Below are 23579 nucleotides of genomic sequence, written 5' to 3'. Positions count from 1 at the left end.
TATTTAAATAGAACATTTCTAAAAAAAAATAAAAAAATAAAAAATAGTATCATATCTAGATGACTCCTATTACATTGAATGGTAAATTTGTAAAGTTATGGAAACATCAAAACGGCACTAAATAAAATAATTATTAAAAAAAAAAAAAAATTACTGATTGTAAACATCTACCTAGAATAATTGACAAAAAAAAAAATTGTTAAATAAGTTTTTCTTTCTTTTCTTTCAGACATTTTTCAGGATACAGTGATTTAATTTGCAATGTGAAATTTAATATTATTTCTACATTTTCTGTTGTATTCAGATGCTTGTGTAGGCTATATGAGATGGTGACTTTAATGGCCACTAACTTTAATGTTAAGACTAACAGGTAGTGAACACAACATAAAATGTAGAAGTAACATTAAATTTTACATCGCAGACTGACTTACTACATCCTGCAGAAAAAGAAAAAAAATGTTATTTAATGATTTTTTTTGTTCGTTTTTCATAATTATTCTAGGTAGATGTGTACAATCAGTAGTCCAGAATTTTGAATTTTTAATAATTATTTTATTTTATGGTACTGTTATTAGAACATCATTTGGAAATGTACTGAATAAAATAAATAAATAATAATCAATGCTTTAACTAAAAAAAAAGTTCAACTTTAATAATATTTAGTTACAATTTATCTCCAAAATACGAAAGAGAAAAATAAAATGTAATAACCCCAATTTAAAAATAACAAAAGTAAAAACTAAAAAAGCAGTCAAAAACCATAAAGAAATCCAGAAATAAAAAATTAAAATATTTAAATGCAGTAAAATAGATGGGTTGAAGGTACTGAATGAGTTAAACATCCTTCAAATTTTACTAAATTTTGAACTATTTTAAATGAGCAATTAATCTAGTCATTCATTGTTATTTGTTTTACCTTCTAATACCTTCCTGGTATGATATAAATTTTATGACATATTTTAATCTTTGCACAATGGCTTTTTATATATTAGAATCAATGTTTGCATTACTAGGTACATAAATTAAATGAATAATTGACATATACATAATTATATGTGCAACTACTTCATTCTAAAAAATTATAGCTTCTATACATGTTTATAATAACTGCCGTCATTCCTTTTTCTAATATTTTCTGATAGTACTTAAACCAAAGTCTATGGATCTCATTTCAACATTCTTTTGCTTCAATCTATCCTCCCACTATCAAGTGGATTTCTTGTTAATCAGCTCACTGTTATACATTTTATTAAAACCACTCACAAGGCTTCAAGTTTTTATCCTGTTTTCTAACCATCACTTCATCAGAATGTCCCTGAGCTTGCTATTTATTTTCCTGCTTAATGTAATTCCTAAAATCCACTGTTAAGCAATAAAATATATTTTCTGATAAATTTCTTCTAAACATGCACATGTTGATTACTCAGCTTTAGCTTAAATTGATATTCTCTCTCTTGGTAATTTGCATATTACTGCTTACTTTAAACATTGAAACATATTTTAAAAGATGTTCAGAGGGAATTTATTTTTTTACTGGTAGTAACAAATTGTTTTAAAAGAATTAATATTATTGAAATCGATCTCAAATTATTAGGAAAACCAACAATTAACATGCATAAGCAGTAAAATTAAATTGTTTTTGAACTTATAAAAATTATTTTCCTAAATAAAAACAAAAATACTGTCAGGTGCAGAATGTACCATGTTAAAACATAAAATGTACTACCGTTTATTTCTTAACAAATTAGGACAAAAATTCAACAAGATAAAAGATATATCAAGTCAAAATTCAATTTTTTTTTTAGATATTTGAAGCCATCAAACTATCTAAGTTATTAAGATATAAAATCAACAACAGTAAATGATCCATTTGGTCTTAAATACCATAGTATATAAAAAATTAAATCCACCATGTGAACAATTATGACTAATCCAACACCCATAACTTTAATAACTAAACTTACAAACAAAAAAAGACATTATATAAACCTTTTTCAAAAGTAGGATCCCATGTTTCTGGATGAAACATTATCAGAAGTTTCATTACATCTTCATCCCGCAACATTCCAACCAACAGCAATCTATCTACTAGCTTTAACAGAGGTCTGGAATCAGAAAAAAGATTAGATTATTCACATAAGTAATTCATTTTTATAAGTTTTAAAGAAGCTTTCACAAGCTTATTCTAGCTAAAAGTCTTTTTAATCCATCAGTATTATTAAATATATAACTCTGAATGCTTCCTACCAAACGTAACAAAAATAATGTTAAAAATAATATATGAGACCACAAACATATTTACACGTAAACATGAAAACGTTATTAATATCAAAATAAATAAAATTTTGCAAGATCAGATGAAAGTTAAAGTAAAAGAAAAACATATCTCAATTTATATAACATCATTTTAATTCATTTATTTTCTTCCAAATTTGTTTTATTTTCTTTGTTAGAATTTATTTACTTTATTTTATCCCTCTCAATTTACTTTATTCTTTCTGGCCCGGTTAAACCCTTTCTTTTTCCTGTTTAGCTTCCGGTAATTACTATTCAGGTAATACGTCATAGGATGAATTAGGATGATATGTATGAATGTAAATGAAATCTTGTACAATCTCAGTTCAACTATTCCTGAGATGTGTGGCTAATTGAAACCCAACCACCAAAGAACACCCGTATCCACTATCTAGTAATCAAATCTGTGTAAAAATAACTGAATTTACTAGGACTTGAACACTGGAACTCTCAACTTCCAAAGCAGCTGATTTGTGAAGACGCATCACCACTAGATCAACCCTGTGGGTTAAATCCACATAACACTGGAATCATTCACAGTTGTACAAGTTTCTGTACATACAGGTCATTTTATTCTGCCAGGAGGTCATGCAAAATAAAAAAAACCCTTGTTTTAAATAGTTACAAAAATAATAAAACTGTTTTAAAAGATAAAATAATATCTTAATATTGTTTACTCAAATACCAATTCAACATAAATGAATAATTAAATAACTTACAAAAAGTAATTCTCATTAGAACCACCAACTGGATCTCTATTATGAACTTGATTGATTTGCACTGCTTCATCAAGTGCTGCCATTACAAAATCTCTTACAACATCCAGTGGAAACTGAGGACTGTATAAACTTCTGATATTGTCAACTTGCTCACTGGAAAAATTATGATAAAAATATGAGCTGTTTATATGAATTGCAAAGATATGTGTTTACATAAATTCATTCAGATAAATTTTCAGTTACAGCTGTTACAGCTTATAATTCATATTACTGACCAACAATTTGTTGAATTGGCTGTAACTGAAAAATTTAACCTATCAGTTTTAGAAAAGTGCTAAAAATTAAAGATAAAAGACTTTTTAATAAGAACATTTTTATTTAGCCCAACACCAGTATCTGCAATCAACAACTTAGGTTTTTTAAAGATGGAATATTTATTTTTTTATGCCAGCCTTATTTGAAGATATTTATTTAGGTCAGTATTTTTTACATGTATTTATAGTTCATTGTTTTTAATCAGAAATTCTAATTAAAATTAAGAATTATGAATAACTATCATTACTGGACTAAATACAATTTTGTTTTTGTAACTTGTAACAGCAGACACTAATCATCTTCTTAAGTTAACTGATACTGAAAAAAGAACATTATGTATATTGATATGACACAAGATTCCATAAGAAAGAAAAAAAAAACATTTAATATTGAAGCAACATAAAATAATAAGACAAATAATTTTAAAGCCTGCTAATTAAAAACAATATTACATTTTTTTTTTTTTTTTTAATCACTAATGTATCATTTTTAGGAGGGTGATCTTTAAGCTTGATAGATAATAAAACACAATCTGAATGGTGCTGGGTTGAAGGGAACAAAATAGATTTCCATTTAAAGTTAAGTGAGATATTATACAATACTCCTGTATACTAAACAAGGATATCACACAAAATTCAGTGAAATGTATCTCAACTTACAAAAAACTATGCTACAAATTGATAATTTGAATTTATTATAATTAACAGATTGTTAAATATAGGTTATCATAGCTGACGACAACTAAAATACTAGTAATAAAAATGTATTTGTAATCATATATTTGTAAATAATAAGCTTTTGATACACTGATAAATTGTGCAATCAAAATTATAATAAATAGCTCTGTCAGAATAGAGAGGAGGTTAGACTGAATCAGATTTTAAAGAAAATATATTCATTACATAAAATCAAAATATTTTTCTATGACCTGAACTATAAATATTTTTAATAAAAAGATGTTTCAATTCAAAATATTTTCATGATTTTCTCTTATTTTGAACAACAACTTGACTGAAACTTTAGTTATTTTTAAGGTAATATGATACTTCATTAAATAATTATCCATTAAAATTAATAAGTTCCTGTTAGAAGTAACAAGTAATTCATATAATCTCTGTTATATGAATTCAATTCTTACTCACCTTAACAGATTTAAACTTGAGAATGGATAAATTATTAACATTACAAACTTTAAATAGGAAATTTTTTAGCAACGACACAACAAATAAATTAGGTCAGAAGTAAGAAATGATGCACATAAGAGAAGAAAAACAATTTAATCTCGAGAACTGAAGGCTTGTAAATAACATGAATTACTTAGAAAGGAAAGTAAATGGAAGTCATGATGGCTAAAATGAAAGTAAATGGAAATGGCTGTGTAGAAATAACAGAGAGGAGACAGGTGCTGAGAGTTAGGGAATTAGCTACAACTATCATACAGTTTGGAAAGATTTTATTTAAATTACAAAGCTCTAGACGGATTAATGTAAAGGAATCAGTGCTAGTAATATTTTTAATTTTTTTGGTCATATACTAATGTACAATATTCATATAACAGATACATATGCAAATTCATGCAAAAGTAGTAACCTACAGCACTACAAGTAAATAAAAAAAAATAAATATCAGTAAAATGTTTATCTGTAACAAGATAAATATTATACCTATTCAAATTTCAGTCATGTTAACATTTTCAGAATAATGAGTTTACCTAACACAAAGCCACCATCATTGTTATTAATAATTACCATAAAATTAAGTGTATAAGTCAACAATTTTTGAGAAAAAAATACAGGTTAACTTAACTAACAGGACTAAAATAATATTTACTTACACATATATATTTGAAATAAAATTTAGAAGATGTAATTATGTCTACATGACTACAATAAGTAATAATGGGACATAGAAATGAGTTACAATATTGTAATATTGTTTTAATTATAAAAACATTATAAATATATATATATATATATATTGTAACAAGACCAATATAACAGACCTGAGTAATGGATTTCTACCAATTAAAAAGAAAGTAGTAGAAAATATAATAATGGGAGAAATCCAGAAAGGGGCAGTAAAGGTAGCAGATCCGTTTAACAATCCTCTTTTGTAATACTGCCCACTGACACATCTAAACAGATGTTCTTCCAGGAGAAGAGTTACCGGACCCACGTTAGAAATGCATGGGAACAAAAGGGTTCGGTCGATCGTTCTCACACTTAACTGGGGTCTGATCTGTCAGGTAAAGAAGATAGGAGTATAAATACTATGGTTGAGATTAGTTCTGCGAATCAGTCTAAGCAAGACATTATGATGCGAGACTGCGATTCGATTTCTGCGAGATGTCAGTCAGTGAAATTATTCTGCCAGGTCAGTGAAGAAGAGAATTTCTAGGTATACACTTTTCAAGCGATTAAGGTGACATCATAAGTAGTTCCAGTGTGGACTGTACATAAAAACAAGAAATGGTTTGGTGAGTTACTGTTAGACTATAAGTGAAAGAAATTATGTACTAAATTTCATTCATAAATTGTTAGGGTAGTTTTATTTCTGAAAAGCAAAGGTTTGAAAGTTTGCATTGAAAGAACTTTACATTTATCTTATCTGGTGTACTATTGTTGTTAATACAAGACTAGTGGTTAAAAGTGTTAAGACTAGTGGTCATGCTAATGTCTTTTGTCAATGGGACTGAATTCTGGTCTTCATTATTTATCTACCTGTGAATAAACCCTAAAAATTACTTTAAATTCTGTTTTGTTTGTAATCACTGTTTATTATTATTATTGTGGCTGTGATTACTATGATTACTGTAGACATTTAATATTATTATTGTGAGTTATTTATTATTGTCGCTTATTATTACTATTGTCATTATCGTTTTGTTTTGTTTTACTTATGTTCTTTAACAAATAAATTTTAATTATATAAACATTTCCAATTGTCAATCTCTCTCTCTCTCTCTCTCTCTCTCTCTCTATATATATATATATATAGATACATATAGATATATATATATGTATATATGTATATATATACATATATACAGATTTAACATTACAGTTTATGATAACTTTGTCATCTTTGCTATAAAATGTATTCGACAGACTGAACATTTAATAAGGATTCCTTAGTTGGCTCCTGCTTCTGGATCTTGTGTCATTATATTCTTCAGAGAGAATTAAATTTTGTCATTCCATTAGCAACACCAAGTTGTCTAATGGATATATAATAATTTTAGAATTAATTACATTCAACATTATTATGATCTATAGGCAAATCACATCTAAAGGTATATTCTATGCATTTCCTCCTTAAATAAAAAATGTTCACATTTTGTCTTATCCAGGTAAATGATAGTAAAAATAAGAACTATTATGATCACAAAATCTGCCTGCAGTATAGAATATATTTCATTATTGAGTAAAATTATCCATGTAATTAATGAATTATATTAAAAACTATTTATCTAAATAACAGAATTCTCAATTTTATCTGTAGTATTAATTAAACAGGTCATGGATTCATTAAACATGCCTGCAAATAGATTTTAATATAGTTAAAACTCTCAATAAAGAAAATTTTTAATAAAAGTAATATTCTTGATAAATTTTATATTTTTTATTGACAACTACAGGGCAAAAAGATGATAAGCAGTTTTAGTTTTAAATTCTACTTAGTTATTATGTTATTGAAATATATAAATATATATATATTTTTTTAAATTTAATCCAATATTTTTTTTTTTTTTAATCCATCACCTATTTATTACCAGTGTCCTTTGAATCTTCTAACATCTTCTGTAATCATAATTTATACTGCTCTCATCCTATTTTGTTTTACAGCCATTAAATATAATGAGTGCTAATAGTTATTCAAATTAACTATCTGAATCATGATGTATAGTAATTACTGAGAAAAACTTTTCTTGATCCAAAATATTATTTGTTAGCTTGTTTATAATTTAACATTCACATTTTAAAGTGTTATTTTACCAAAAACAAAATAAAAATGAAAAATTCCCACTTTTTTAATACCTCTTATATATTAATGTTTCAGAAAACAACAGTGATGATTTGTTTTAAAAATCTAAGATTCAACTTACATTCTGGGTTGACTTATAACCTTTTACTTTATGGTAATGATTTTATAAAACAGCAAAATAATCAATAAATTAATTTTGCAATTATAGAAGATAATATAACTAGTATTTTTGTAAGTTTAGCTTAAAACAGAATTATTATCATAGCTATAAATTGTGGCACTTAAATCATTGGTCAATACTTAGTTATGTTAAATTGCTTAATTTTATTATTTCATGATGTTAAATGCTTGTTATATATTACAGCATGCATTACAGAACCTTAAAAAAAACCTTTTAAACAATTTTCTTATTCTATAATCCTGCATAACGTTTTATAACCTACATTACAAATACAGAATACAATGTTATCAATGTTTATTTTTATTTTTTAAATTGTATTACTAAAATAGAATATAATAAGTAAAATAGCAAATAGAAATGCAGCAGCAATTTCACTTTATGACCTAAAAATTACTAATACATTATATACATATACAAAAAACACACACAATTATTATGCATACGCTGATGCGGACAATCACAATAATTCAATTTCCAAGTGCAAAAAAAATATAATAAATTCATATGGTCCATGCTTATATACAATTAATTTTGTTAGAAAATTATAAAAATGTAAATTGTTTTTAAGTGGTGCTGTGAGAAACATAATTTTGTAACATCTGTAATGCAACGGACAGAAACAAACCAAGTAACGTTTAAATAAAGAATGCTTTATAAAATAAAGTTTTATTCACCGATGTTGTATCATTGTAATCTTACCTTGTTGTAAGTGCACTGTAAGCAAAATAAAATGTGTTACAATTATATAACATGTGTTTTAAACTAACTACTAGAATTATGTCAGGGTAAATATGAACTGGGTAGAAAATATTTTATTATTTTAAGGATTCCATTCCTAATAGAATAATTACTTTTAACAAACTGAATCTGATAACAAAATGTAAAACATACAAAATCCAAACTCTAAATTTTTTTGTTTTTCTTTTTACATTAGAATTTTAAAAAATAAACCATAAAAAAGGAAGCTTTAAAATAAAATATCATAAAAAATCTTAAATTTTCACTCAGTAAAAAAACAGCAGATGTCAATAAAATTTGATCAGTAATAAAAGCTAGTACTTGGCTCAGCCATAATGGTTGTAGCAAATGATGACAATAACACTTTACCAATAACAACTATCCTCTAAGAGATGTAAGTTAGCAGATCTCCCAGAATTATTTAAAAGTAGGAAAAATATCATGTTTTTAATTATTGGTATTAGATATCTTCAGCCTATGAATGGAGGATGCAGCAGAATTTGACTTGATTTTTTTTTACTTGACATAATGAAATATAACTTCAGGCACTCTGAAGTTAATTTTGGTGAGACAATCAATCATGAATCTTCCTTCAGAATTCTATGCTGTAAAACATCTATTAAAATAAGACATCAAATAGAAATGTGTAAGATATTGAGGTGATATCCTGAATATTTCAAGATAAGAAGGATATCTATCTCTCTAATATCCGCACATTTTCTGAAGATAAGTAAGATCTCTACGTGATGTCCCAAAACTACTATCAAAAATGGATAGTTTCCAGTGGATTGGTTTTGGTTTTTAAGTAAAAAAAGAAGCAAGAATAAAACGAATATTAAACAATTCAATTATTTCTTTTCACTGGGCAATTGAACTTATAAAAGTTAAAAAAATAAATATATTACAGTTTATTTGGGCAATTTATAAATCTGAACATTTAAATTGTAGTTCAGAAGATGAGTAGATAAATTTTCAACTCATAAGTTTTGATGAGTTTCAAAAAATATTTAATTTTTTTTTGGTAAAATATATATATGTATTAAACATCAATAAATTAAAAATATGTCAGCTTCTGGTTTTTTTCTAAGGACATAACTGGATATTTTTATACTCCACCAACTCTCATAAAATCAAGGAAATAAAATTTGCAGGGTATTAACATCTAAGGATACCCTGCAAAAAATATATAATAGAACACTCATGGATGTTTATTTTTTTGTGTTGTATGGGTAGCTACAACCATCATATAAAAATAAAACACACATATATACTCATGTGTGTGCACATAATATTTTTTAATATTAAATCTTATTGTAAACTGAATTAAAAGTATTGTACTTTTTAAATTTGAAAGTTCAGTAAAATCAAATATTTAAGACATTTTATTTTTGAATCAGACCAACCTCAATTAGCAGCTAATAAAATATATCACAATAAAACAATAAATAACACAAATGGCATCACAGCTGCCTGTGTATATTAAATATCAAATACCAGCTACATGTAAATAGAAGATATATCTTTCAGCAGCTTTTAGCCTCTCCATTACAATTTTTTTTAATAGACTTTATTTATATTTGCATATGAAAACATACATTATTTTATGTTTCGTTTATGAAATAAACAGTTTTTAAATGTGTACATTTAATTTTTTTTTGCAGTTGCTAATCATAATCCGATACTCTTAAAATAAATAGTCTTTAATAAAGCAGTCACTCATAATGCTTATTGTCTTGTCAATGTTAGTAGCATGAAATTTCCGATTGTGTCAGTAATTGTGCTTTATATATAAAAACTTACAGCTTAATAATTAAAATAAATGTATTAAACTACTAATGCCAATAGTAATATATTTTCTGACAGAGTATTTAAAATGACCTCACTAAATATGGCAATATTTTTAATTCCTTTCCCCAATAGTAAATCCTTTGGTGAAATCTGAAACCCTAAAACTTCACTGAGGGTGAAATTTTCATTAGTTGACAGCTGTTAATAAAAAGCATATGATCTTTTAATTTTGTGATTTAGTTTTGTCTGTATTAAAAAATAGAGTATCATCTGTTTAACAAGACTTTCTCCACCCCATGTATATTTATACATGAATGAATATCAACAAACATTTGTGATAAATTTGAGTATACTATTATTTACTTACAATATAATTATAAACATACAATTCAATTTTTAGCTAAACATTAGTTCAAATATTACCCAAATGTTAGCTTAGATTTATTTTGAAATACAACTCACAAATATGAAAAAATAAAATCTGAATATTGAGTCAAAATGTTCAATCAAATAACCAATCTCACATTGGCTGTGGTGATCATACACAGATCACAGTGATATTTATAAGTACACCTGATGGAAACTTAAAGTTAGAAGGTGTGAAGTAATGTGCAAATGATTTAGTATAAGTGAGGTAATGTACAAAGGTTGAGGAGTTGTTGCAGAAGATATGAAATGTGAAGCATTTAAATTAAAGTAGAACTAATTACACAATACATCTCAGACTCTCTCAGTCCAGATAGTGAATTGCCCTTCTCATTATTTTTACATATCCTACAAGACAAATTATCTTTACCGTTACTTGAAAAATATTCATTGTTTTGTTTTTCTTTAAATAATTATTATATATTTATTTTCAGATCTAAAGATGGACTTATTTAATTCCTAAGATAGAATTTTCAGGCATGGTCCATCAACAATCTCTGTAAAATTAATAACATATAACAATTAAAATCTATGTTTTTAGTGAGTAGTTTTCATACATTGTCAGTAGTCAACTTATCTATTAGTTACACAGCTCAACAAAAATTTGAAACTGAGATAAAAGTAGGTGAATTAAAATGTATTTTTTATGCTGAATCTTAAAATGAAATCAGTTTTTCTTCAGATGTTTAATTATGACCCTTTAAAAATTGAGAAACTTCTTCAGTAATAGAATACAAAAATAATAATAATAATAATTACAATTATAATTCCTAACTTTATTTTGTAGGCATTTATGTTTATCTTAATTTCTTTTTTTGTTTTTTTTTGTTTTGTATTCAGTGTAGTCTTGTCTTTTTATCATCCAGCAGTAGTCATCATAGGTTCATCCCATCTGCCTTGACAATGTTGTTGATCTTCAATATATCTTGGTGAAACCTTTTTCTCCTTGTTCGTCGCTTATGTTAAAAAAATATCAGCAACAAACCCAAGTTCTAACAGTAAAAGCCAAATAGAGAATATAAAAAATGAATTTTTAATGACATTCTACAGCTTAAATTTTTGTAGTTCACTAAGAGTTCATTTAAAAGTTAATCATGGTTTTTGGCTCTTTTGTTTCCAAGAAACCAGTAACAACATCTTCGAATGACTTCCATGCTGCTAGTTCTTACGATTCAGTTTGCTGTAAAATATATTTCATGAATTAATTTTCTTATTTGTGTCCCAATGAATATTCCCTTTTAATTTGGCTTCACTTAATTGTGAAAAAACCTTAGCTAAATATTTAAAGCCACCTCCATCTTCATCTAAATACATTTACAAAATTCTTCATCAGGCCTAGTTTTATGTGTAGAGGTGGTAAAATAATATGATCTAACTTGACAAAGGGAATATTGAAAGAACTTTCTTTTCCTTTCCTGGGGATTTTCTTTTTGGCCATAATTTCTTTTTGAATGAAATTTTTTTTTAAGATTTCTTTTTGGTCAGTCTTTAACTGTGTAGTGTTTATCAGTAGCCTGACTATTCCACAAACACAAGAAACACAAGTATTTCATAAAGCCACTCTCGAGACCGAGAAGAAGCCCACCGAGCTTGTCTAGTGGTTAACTCATCATCACAAATCAGCTGATTTCAAAGTCGACAGTTCTAAGGTTCAAACCCTGATAAAGGCAGTTACTTTTATGCCTATTTGAATATTATATCATGAATATCAGTGTTCTTTGTAGTGGTTGAGTTTCAATTAACCACACATCTCGGGAATGGTCAATCTCAGAATGTACAAGACTACACTTCATTTACATTCATATATATCATCCTCATTCATCCTCTGAAGTAATACCTTAGGTGGTTCTGGAGGCTAAACAGAAACAAAAAGACTGAAAAGAAGCCCTATCACTTTCAGGTCAGCAATGATTCACCATGAGTGTTCATCATACTTAATAGCTTTTAAAATTTTTGACATACTTTTATATGTTTCTTTCATTCCTACAGCATGTAGAAGAAAATGTATTCAAGTTATGCAACAACACTGTCTTTATGCTTCTTTTTGATGAGTCTATAAATAAAACACTAATCATGAATAACATAATCAATGTCCAGTTTAGACATTAGCCCCCGAACATCATGGCAGGAACAAATTAAACCATTTCTTTTAAAATATTTCAGTAAATTTTTGTTTCGATGTCTATATTCTGAAAGTTTAGTATCCTTGTTTAATAAATTCCATTCTTTTAAAACGTGAACCTAGAAGTTCTGCATATTGTTTTGACAAATACAAGTCACGAATTAGGTTGCTTAGTTCTGCTTGTGTGATGAGAAGAGGTTCAATATTTCTTCTGGAATGTAATTAATGTATATTGAAGTTGAGGATTCATCAGTTGAGCTATCTGGGGAATCAGAAATTTCTTTCCAAGAAGTTGGAACAATCTGTATTGGTAAATCAATACCATGAAGTACTGGTCTCATAGCTGAACGAACATTTGTATATGTTATACTGCTTTTATGTTTGAATTGAAACCAGTAACATCTGTTAAGCAAAAATAGCAGTCATCATAATGGTTAGTAGGTGTTCGAATAACAGTGCCTAAAAACAGCTTCCAGTATTCAGAACTTATGCCACTGGATCATTAATGTCTTTCAATAAATACCTTGTTAGTGTGATCAATTATATTTTTATTATATGTAATTTATAATGGATTTAGAAACATTACATTTATTAGAATGTTGTATTATTATTAACTTATTTCACATTGTTGAGGTTAATTATGATGTAGATGTATAATATTTATATTTTAAGAAGTATTATACTGAAATATTTTATTTAGATTCACATTGAAGTTACATCTTTAACACACATGAATTAATTAACAGTAATATTATAAAAACAAAATATATACTATAAAACAGGTGTTGAACTCAATTAGATTAACATATTTATATGCCTTACATAAGTAAGAAGAAAAGAGTTACACAGTTTGTTTATCATTAATAAGAAGGACATGAAACTGAACAGTAGGCTCTCACCAAATCATAGGAACGCCAAAAGGTAAATGATCTTTTTATCCTTTTAACTACTGGGTTAGTTTAACGTTGCACTTGATACATGCTACATGTGGAGTCCAGGATTTATCTTGATCTCCCAAGGGACAATCAAAATAATGTTTTTAAGCACTTTTCAGCAGATTTGATAGTGGTTTTCAATGATTTTTTTTGTGGTAAATTCTCCACAAACATAAAAAATATTTGGAGAATTTTTGCAAGCCTGATTTTTATTCATTTTAAAATTCAAAATGTATTAATGAGTGAAAGTAAATTGAAATATTTCAAAAATACTTACTTAATTAATAAACTAATTAAGTTTTAATTAATAAATACTTAATTACTTAAAATAATTAATAAAACTGTTTCACCTTGGAGTGCAATAACGCACACATGCACGTGCGTGCACAACTTAACAAATCTTGATGTTCAGTAAAATAATACCAAAAGTTGTTATGTCATAAAAATCTTGCACTAAATTTATGGCATCACTTACAAAACAATCTTTATAATATGTATAAAACCATTATTACAACTAAAGGACACAATAAGTCATACCAAGAGGTGAACTCATACTGAAGAAAACTTCATCACGTTGAATTACTCATTACTTGACGACATGTCTGATTTGACATGAATTGTCATCATTTGACTATTATGTGTCAAATATAGGTCTACAGGATGCATCGCAATATATGTAAATAAGCAAGCATACAGACATACTAACTTATTTGTATCGTTTCTTCCACAAATGATGGAACAAATAAATTTAAGGGGTCATAACTTAAGAGCATTATGTGATGGGTTGTTTCAGATTACATATTCGGATTCAGCATATAAAATACGATATAGAACACTTCTCCCTTTTCAGTTCCAAATTTTAAGTTGACCAGTGATTATCATTCCACTACACACTCAGTTCCATAATTAGTACAGATGTCGTCAATTCAAATAGATATTTGAAATTAGGATAAGGAGTAAAGTTTTGAAACAATTATGAGCCAAGGCCTGAAAATATTATTTTCAGAATTGAAGTAAGTTCATCTTTAAATTAATCTGTATAGAGTTGTAGATTTTATTAAAAGGTAAAAATGTTCATAAGTACAGTGAAAATATTCTTTAAAAAATATATATTTGTGTTGTCATTCTTTACAAAGTTCACCTATTTTGGTGTCAGGTGTTTACCAAATAGACATTCCTTAATTTTGCATAAAGGTTTTTGTTATTCCAAACAAATATCAGTCTGGAAGATTGTTTTTATTCATTTTTTTAAAATTAATAATAAGTGTTAGTGGCCACATGAACTATAAAAAAATTTACTTTTTTAGTCATCCTTTCATACACAGCAAAAAACAAAAGATTGTACACTGTCATTGTTGTTTTTCATTGACTGATGGTTATATGAATCTTCTACATGTCCATTTTAACATGATAAATATTATAGGCTTTTAATAAGTATTGTGTATATCCACTATTGAGCAACAAGTAAACTATAGAATTTTAGATTAACTTAATCATTTCGATTAAAGATATGGCAATGTGGCTTATGTACAAGTATCTTAATTTTTACTAGAAGTAGGCTAAACAATCACACAAAACTAGGCTTTTACATTAATGTTACTAAAGTTCTATTTAAATTACAAATAATACTTTGAAATAGTTTAACATGCTCTTTTGCATCATTATGTCAAAACGGTTACAAAAAAATATTTTGAGGTATTTATTTTGGTCCATGAAGAAAAGGTACTCTACTTTTTAATGATGATTTTTATAAGCATGTGCCATAAATTATAATAAATCAAAAATAAAAACAAAAAACAATTATGTTGGTAAAATACATAATTTTTTTAATTTTTAGTTGGAACGTTAAAATAATTTTATTTTTACCTTGTCACTAAGGAAATTTTGAAATGAATTGGCACTAAGAGTGTTGAAACTCATTTCCTAAATGAAAGCAAAATTCACCTAATTAAAATATCGATATTGTTTTATAAATAACGTATTTACCTTGATAATGTCTATAGTTTACTGAAACTTTTCAGGCCTAAGATAAGAATACAGAAAGATGTGAATTTTTCATATCACTGACAATCCATACCTGCAATTAACATATTATACCCAAATGATAGTCAAGTATTTTTTTTTTTAATGTTCAGGTACACAGAGGATAAATTAAAGAATTAGGGAAAGAAAGTAATGATGAAAAAAATAGAAGGAAGTCAGTTCAATACCAAGTTTAAATTGAGATGTTATGATGAATATTTTGGAAAAATAGTGTAACTTCTTTGGCCAGACTTGGAACTGGGTTATCACATAAATAACCTTATCCCCTTCACTAAATCCTGGAAACCACACATTATTTATCTGTTTGCCTAGTAGGGAATACAGCTGGTAGTCAATACAGACTGATTATTCTTTTTTATTGCTTAATATTACTTTTCATAATAATCATTCTTGAACAAGTACACATAACATAATTGTCTACAGCTTTTGTCTTATTTCTTTCACGTTTATAAAATTTATGTGATTTGTACATTAAATAAATAAATTGAGATCAGGATGTAGAAAGACTGCATGGGTTAATTAAATTAAAAGTTATTGATGTATTGGATCAAAAAGGGTACAGGAAAGCTAAATAACATGACTTTTATTTACATGAAAGAATTACCTGTGACTGCTAACAATAAAAACTGATTTATCAAATATCGACAATGCATAGTGACTTTCAGGAATCTAAAACGGGAGAAATGTCCTGGCGCTTTAAACGTTGAATTAATTACATTCATAAAATTTGAATATAATTTGCATCAGTTGATTCCACCTGAATTGGTACAAAAAAATGGCAAGCCCATTATTCAATTTATGGCAAGCTTTGGTCATGGTCATGGTCTTGTTGCTTAGGCTGTCTTATCATTTATGTTTCATAATCTACCTAAAGACTATATGCATAAAATTATAAACTTTGATTGATTTATAATTTGCTAATTTCGAACACTAACATCACTAAATTTTATGAAATAGAAATGTTGAACATCTATATTTTTTGTCATATACATCAATTTTGTCAATATACATCAACAGACAACTATCAAAGTTTCCAAATTTTCTTCAGTAAAAACAAAAAAAAAAAAGAGATAATATGTTGATCATAATAACATCTGACAGTAAAAAAAAGCTTTATAATTTAGACATTATGAAAAAACCTGAAAACTTCCTTAACTGGAAAGGAAATGAATTGTCATTGAGGTGAAGATAGGATGGATGCCATTAAGTAAAAAAGGCTTTCCTTTAAATAATCATTATTATTGGTTTGCCATTTTCATTGTCATTATAATCAGTAAAAACTCTTTTTCAAGAGTCAAGAGACACTGAAGGAAGGAAAAATATATCTAGTTATAGTCTACCAGAAGGGATGACAACAGTTTTAAAGGTATAATAAATTTGTAAAAGCAAAAATTGTTAACAAAGATCAGCTTCATTATATGCAAAAAAGTATGCATTTTTTAACAGCTTGCTTGATAGTTTTGATCCCTGTTTGAGAACAGAGTAAGCCACACCTTTAACATTTTGTATTATCCACCTACACTCAAAGAGTGTTTTTATTATTATTGTTACACAAGTAAATACAGTATATTTATTTCTATCACTTATCTAAAATAAAAAAAATATATGACATTTGTAATAAGAGTCTACCACTAGTTATAAGCATGAATAAATGATAAATTATAAAACTTTAATTATAAGCATAATTAAGATCATGGTCTCAAATATGCTTTCTTAGAATTAATATATGGTCATCCTTTTACATTGTAGTTCAGGCTTCACCAGTGATACTAATAAACAGATATATAATAAAGACATTTACAACATGTTAACATATCTAATATTAAATATATATATATATATGTGTGTGTTTGGAACATATTAATTATAATTATAAATACTTATTTAAGGCATAATATTATAATAGTAACATTATTTAATAATGAATATAATATATTTTTAATCAAAAGATATAACCCAAAAGTAGGTAAAGCCCACCATGATAGTAAATCAAGTTTTAGAAAAGTTATTAATTTAAGCAATACTGAGACTAAATTTATTGCAAATTATAATAACCTTTAATAAATGGTCTGATCACTATATTTTACAAACCAAGATGTGCTCAAAAAACTACATTTTAATTACATTTCTTTTAAAAATTCCATTATATCACATTCACAAATTAAATACTGATATCAAAACAATATTTAAATTAGTATAACTAATTTAAATTAGTTTAAAGAATACTTACTTCTATTAACAGAGAAGATAATAAATTAGTTTACTAACCAAATAAAACTAAACATAAAAATTACTTACGCTATGTCAGTCATCTTCATTGTTGGTAATACAGATTCTGTCTTTAAAGACCTTAAACTGTGTCGCATTTCTGGATCTTCATACAATTCCTTTAATTCCTGTCCAATTGGTATAATAAACTCATTTTTGCACACTTCCCTATTAATCAAATGAAAAAAGAAAACAAAAGTAGATCAACAAAATGTAATTGGAAAAGTTAATTAGCACATTAATAAAAGTACTCTAAAACTGGGTCTGCAAAAAAATTACAAAATTTTAAAGAATTGAGAAATTTTTAATTTGTCAACTTAAAAGTTGGAAGTTACAGCTCATGTTGTTAGTGAAGAATATAACGATCTCCTAAGCACATGTTTGATCAAAATGGAAGAGAATAGTTAAATAAAAGTTTATTTATTTAATTATTTTTTCAAAACATTAAATGACTATGAATTTAATGATTTGGCAGCATGAATTTCAGCTTCATTTTTAATTTTTTTGTCATTATTAAGATCTTTGATCAGTTTATGACATTAGTTTCAAATTTTTTTAGGATAATCATGTCATATGGTAACTTTCATAGATATCAATATGGGTAAGAAATCTTTTTATAATCAACTACAAAAGTTTTTTCTATAGATGGTAGGTATCTTTACACTAATATAATATTTAATATAATACAGTATTTTTTTTCTAGATTATTATATCATATAGAAATGGTAACGTGAAAGGTGAAAAATAAAAATAGAAAAAATTGCATCCTATAGCAAATTATGCTAGCACAGAAAACATTCCATTTACTAAATTAACATTCCATTCAGTGTGCATTAAAAAAGGTTTAAGGTTAAGGAATGTATTTCAAAATATTAAAAATTCTTACTCAATTAATTTGTTATCTGGCTAACGTTTATACTTTTTTAACTTTTGTAACGGTTGAACCACATATTTAAATATTTTGATAAGTTACTATCAAAAATTGAAAATAAATATTTGTGAATTGGTGATCATCTCTACACTTGCTGTACATGCGTTTAACTATACTAAAAGAAGGACAAGTAGTCAGTTTTATCAGGGACAGTTTATGAACAAGGTTCGTTTTGAAATACTACAATATCTATAATTTTTCAACCTGGTAGAAAAAATTGTTCGGTCTTATTAATTATTAGACGTTTAGAGTGAAAGCTTACACGGATTGAAAAAAGCGGCAATGTAAGTATGAAATAATCATCAACCTTCATGAAAATAATTAAACTAAAAGCTAGACATAATGTAATTTCAAAATTATCAATAACACTTTAAGAATTTTTATAAGATGAAAATAATAATTACAGTGGTCAACATGATTTTTATATCACAAGTACCAATAGGTGAACTTAATGCAGTTTTTTAATCCTGTTTTCAAATATGTATTAAAAATTTCTGTATCACCCACAGTTTTTTTGTTATTTTAATTTTTTAGAATATTTTAAAACGTTTTTTCGTCCATTTGTACATTGACAAGTAAAAGCAACTAGAGCATTGTAAATAAAATGGAACCAAATGAGCTAACTCAAAGGATAGCATTGCTACTGTTGTGCAGGTTCAGGCATGTATAGACATGTACAAACATGATCTAGTGTAGCATACATTCATCAGAATGATGCCAGTGTGAGATAGCAGTAAACTAGCAAACACGTCACTGTGAGTGCTTTGTGTGTGTATTACATATTTACAACTTTATTGCTTTTAATTAGTCATTAGTTACAAAATGCCTAGAGTTTGTTTAAATCATCCTAACATATTTTTGTTATGTATGTGGTAAAGTGACGCTCAAGTCCCAAAGGTGAAACCTTACTCCATTATTAAAAAAAGTGTTATGAACTTTATTTTAGGTGTAAAGTTGGGGACCAAACAAGGGCCTGGGCCCCCATATCTGTTGTTTATTGTGTTCTAGGCTTCTCACTGCATGGAAAACTGGCAAAAGCCACATGCCATTTGTTAACCCAATGATTTGGAGGGAACCCTGAGATCACTCTTCTGACTGTTATTTCTGCTTAACGGGATTAAGTCAAAATCACAACACAAATTAGGGTACCCTAACTTGCAATCTGCAATGAGACCAGTTCCACACTGCAAAGAATTGCCCATACCAAAGCCTCCAGAACATGTGACATTAGATGAAGAAAGCTCAGAGTCTGATGAAAAAAGACTAAGAAAAAGAAATAGATTCTGGTGATTTGACTTTTGAACAAAGCAGTTCATCTGAGCCTCACTTACTGATTCAAGAAAATCTTAACGATCTCATTCGAGATTTTAAGTTATCCAAAAAAAGTATGAAATGTTTGCTTCCTGGCTAAAAGGATGGAATCTTCTACAAAAGAATACAAAGATATGTACTTATCGTTATCATCATTCTGAATTTAAAGACTATTTTTCTGAAGAAAATGGCTTAATGTTTTATAATGACATTTCTTCTCTTATGGAGCATTTTGTAATGAACATAACCCAACAGAATGGCACTTGTTCATTGATTCCTCTAAAGTTAGTTTAAAAGCTGTGCTTCTTAATAATAGTGATAAATTCCCATCAGTCCTGTGGCTCATAGCTAATATGAAAGAAACTTATGAAAACTTTAAATTTATATTGGAAAAGCTTCAATACACAGTGTAAGAATGTAATATTTGTTGTAATTTGAAGGTAATTACACTTATTCTTGGTCAGCAGCTTGGTTGTTTTTTGTGTGAATGGGATAGTAGAGACAGAAAAAACCATTTCATTAGATATGAATAGCCTAACGTGAATCACTCATTCCTGAGCAGAAAAATGTAAAACATGACTCATTGTATAATCTTAAAAATGTGTATACCTCTTTTACATATCAGAGGATTAATGAAGAATTTCATCAAGGCCACGGACAATACTGGTTCTAGACTTTCTCTAACTAATCTTACTAAAGAAGAACCAACGATATATCACCGAATTGACAAATAAATTTCTACTTAATTAATATACTGGAAGGAAAGTAAAAAATATGAAATGAACACAAAAGCTGCAATATTAAATACCAACTTGTTTCTTTTCTTAAGACATTTAATCTAACATTGATCTGCATTAATTAAATTTCTGTTACAAACCATAATTCTTTAGGTAAGCAGGTATCTGTGCACAGATTTCGCCTCAGAAGCTGTTAATACGTCTTGGAAATCTATACGTGCATAATTCCCAATATTTGATTCTTTCAGGCTTAAGTTTGTACTCCACTGGGCTAGATCTGTTCTTATGAATTTTAGCCCTTCATTTTAACCAGTCAAGATTGAAACCTTCAGAAGCATCCTTTGGCAGAGAATTTGTTATCTGATGGTTCTTTTTTTATCATATTCAGATACTCTTTTAACTTAATCATCATCATCTTACAGTCCTTTAAACTCCTAACAGTAAGTGCTGTTCATCAAATGCCTACCTATACCTATCTGTGAAATCTGCAGTTCTTTGTCTAGGAGTGAAAACAATGCTGCTGTATAGATTTTGAAACTGAATGGATTTCATAAAATTTGTAATTAACTGGTGAGTCTCTTTAAAAGTAGTATCAACCGTTTTTGCAAGAGTAGATGTTCTCTCTAAAAAGAGGCTTACCGTACCATCAAAAAGCACAATATCATATGAAAATTTTTCAAAACTTGAGGCTATTTACTAGCTTAATCAAAACATTGTTTCTAGATGTCATATGCCTGCCACCTTTTACTCAACAAAAGACATCTAAACACTGGGATTTACTCAACAAGGATCCTATCTATTTAATCTCTTAAATGGTGTAAAGGTGGACATGTGTATTCCAAGTTTCTTCATATTCAACTCTCAATTCACGATGTGCTTGACAACTTTTTCAAGATGGAAGTACTTATTTATATTTTTTGGGATTTTTTTTTTATGGTAAAGTATTTTGTTCTTTGGTGGTAAGATTTTCTTTTGATAAAGTGGACATAACTAATAATTTGTTTTCAATTCACCTCTCCACCTTCTCAAAAACTCTCTTGAACAGTAGTAACAGACTACGTGTTGAAATTTAAAAAAAAGAAAAACTTTTGAAGATAGAAAGAAAAAGAAAATTAATAAAAAAGTGTTACTTACATAGTTGTAGCATGAGATTCAAGATGAAGAGCAATCAAAAGATCATAAAATCCTTGTCTTAAAGGACCAGACATGTAATCTGAACGTATAGCATACAATAACTGTTTTTCATCAACATGTAAACATAATGTATGAGCAGCACGATAATTAGACTGAAAGCAAAGAGCTGCATATAGTGTTAAAGTATGAGCATGGAACCTGAAATAAAAAATACATTACAATTACTCTCCTACAAAACTAAATCAGCTTAAAATTTTTAAACTAACCAAAGTAATGAACTAGTATTTAACATTTTAATTTAAGTTTTTCATTTTGTCCTTGTTTTTAGTACTTTAGTTTGAGTTTTAATTTTGTTGTTGTCTTATTAGATTTTATATTTTATTTTTATATTTCATATTTTTGTTTTCTGGGTGATGATAACACAAAATTGTTTTTTGCCCAGAAAAAAAAATATTTAGAAGTTGAACCATACTCTCAGTTGAACTTCTATAAAGAAGACAAAATTACTAAACATTGCATACAGATCTTAATCTATCATATAAAGAGATTTGCCCATAATACTTATGTTTTTTGCTGACATAACTAATGCATTGTATTTTTCAAACTCAACTTAAGAAAAACCACATTCTGATATAATAAAGAGCAAAAAATTGCAGTAGTAAAAGAATGACTTTTACTAATGTAATAAAAGAATCAATGTAATTAATTACAAAAAAAGAAGAGAAAATTGCTTAAAATATAAAAAAAACTACAATTATGCTCTTTTCTTTTTTAACTTACTTGATAGATCCTATCAACTTAAAAACTACATGTTTGAGAATTGCTATAGACCATTCTATCAGCAATTTGTTAAACATCTGTAAAATTTACTTCCTAAAAGATTCTGTTCATTTTTATATCAAATGAAATCCTGCTGTATTTTTAAATTGTATTTAAAAAAGATAAAAGATGTTACACAATAATGTTACTGATGTGTGAAATAATTCTCATAATTGTGCATAGCTGCGCTACCTCTTATTATCAGCACACATTTACGGCGATAAAAGATGTTACACAATAATGTTACTGATGTGTGAAATAATTCTCATAATTGTGCATAGCTGCGCTACCTCTTATTATCAGCACACATTTACGGCACCTTTTGGTCGTTTTGTTTTCATCAAATAGCAAATTTAGTTATTGTAAGAGTTTTATAGTTGATATATGAGTGTTTTAAGTGTACAATATGTATTGGTATATTTATAAACACACTATATCTAGATTTTTTCTGAGGCTGCATTAAAAACACATTCATAAAGAAAAGATTTAGTTATCTAAAACATTTGAGAGGAGAAAGAGAGAATCATAATTGTTATTATGATTATATCTTTGTCTCTCTAAACGATGATCAACATTGATCTCTCTCTCCAACATAACTGATTAAAGCTGAATGGAAACAGAGAATATTTAGATGTTTGTTGATCAACCAAGGGGCTCACATTGAAATGTACAAAGGTATTCAATAAATTTTCAGTTTTTTCACACATTTTGCTACATAACTAAACATGGTAAATATAACTAATAATTGTTTTATTAATTTTACAAAATTAGTTGCTTACTTTAGTGAGGATGAGAAAGTTTTATTTTGCAACAAAGGCTAATGATCACAGTAG

The 23579-nt window shown here is 27.3% G+C and overlaps 1 protein-coding gene across 1 annotated transcript in view; it reads right to left on the bottom strand.

The window, feature by feature from the left end:
- The window catches only part of RyR (Ryanodine receptor), a 559410-nt gene that overhangs the window by 176119 nt on the left and 359712 nt on the right, over window positions 1-23579 (bottom strand). Inside the window, exons 38-41 of the mRNA XM_075355178.1 lie at window positions 21928-22125; window positions 17845-17982; window positions 3015-3167; window positions 1990-2105 (exon numbers count right to left, since the gene is read on the bottom strand). Coding sequence (XP_075211293.1) covers window positions 1990-2105; window positions 3015-3167; window positions 17845-17982; window positions 21928-22125 — 605 coding nt within the window. The remainder of the gene's footprint in view (window positions 1-1989; window positions 2106-3014; window positions 3168-17844; window positions 17983-21927; window positions 22126-23579) is intronic.

The sequence above is a fragment of the Lycorma delicatula genome, chromosome 2 (assembly GCF_047948215.1).
Source record: "Lycorma delicatula isolate Av1 chromosome 2, ASM4794821v1, whole genome shotgun sequence".
In the NCBI taxonomy this organism is placed as follows: domain Eukaryota; kingdom Metazoa; phylum Arthropoda; class Insecta; order Hemiptera; family Fulgoridae; genus Lycorma; species Lycorma delicatula.
Note: the sequence above shows the minus strand (reverse complement) of the source record. Positions and strands in the feature narration are given on the sequence as shown.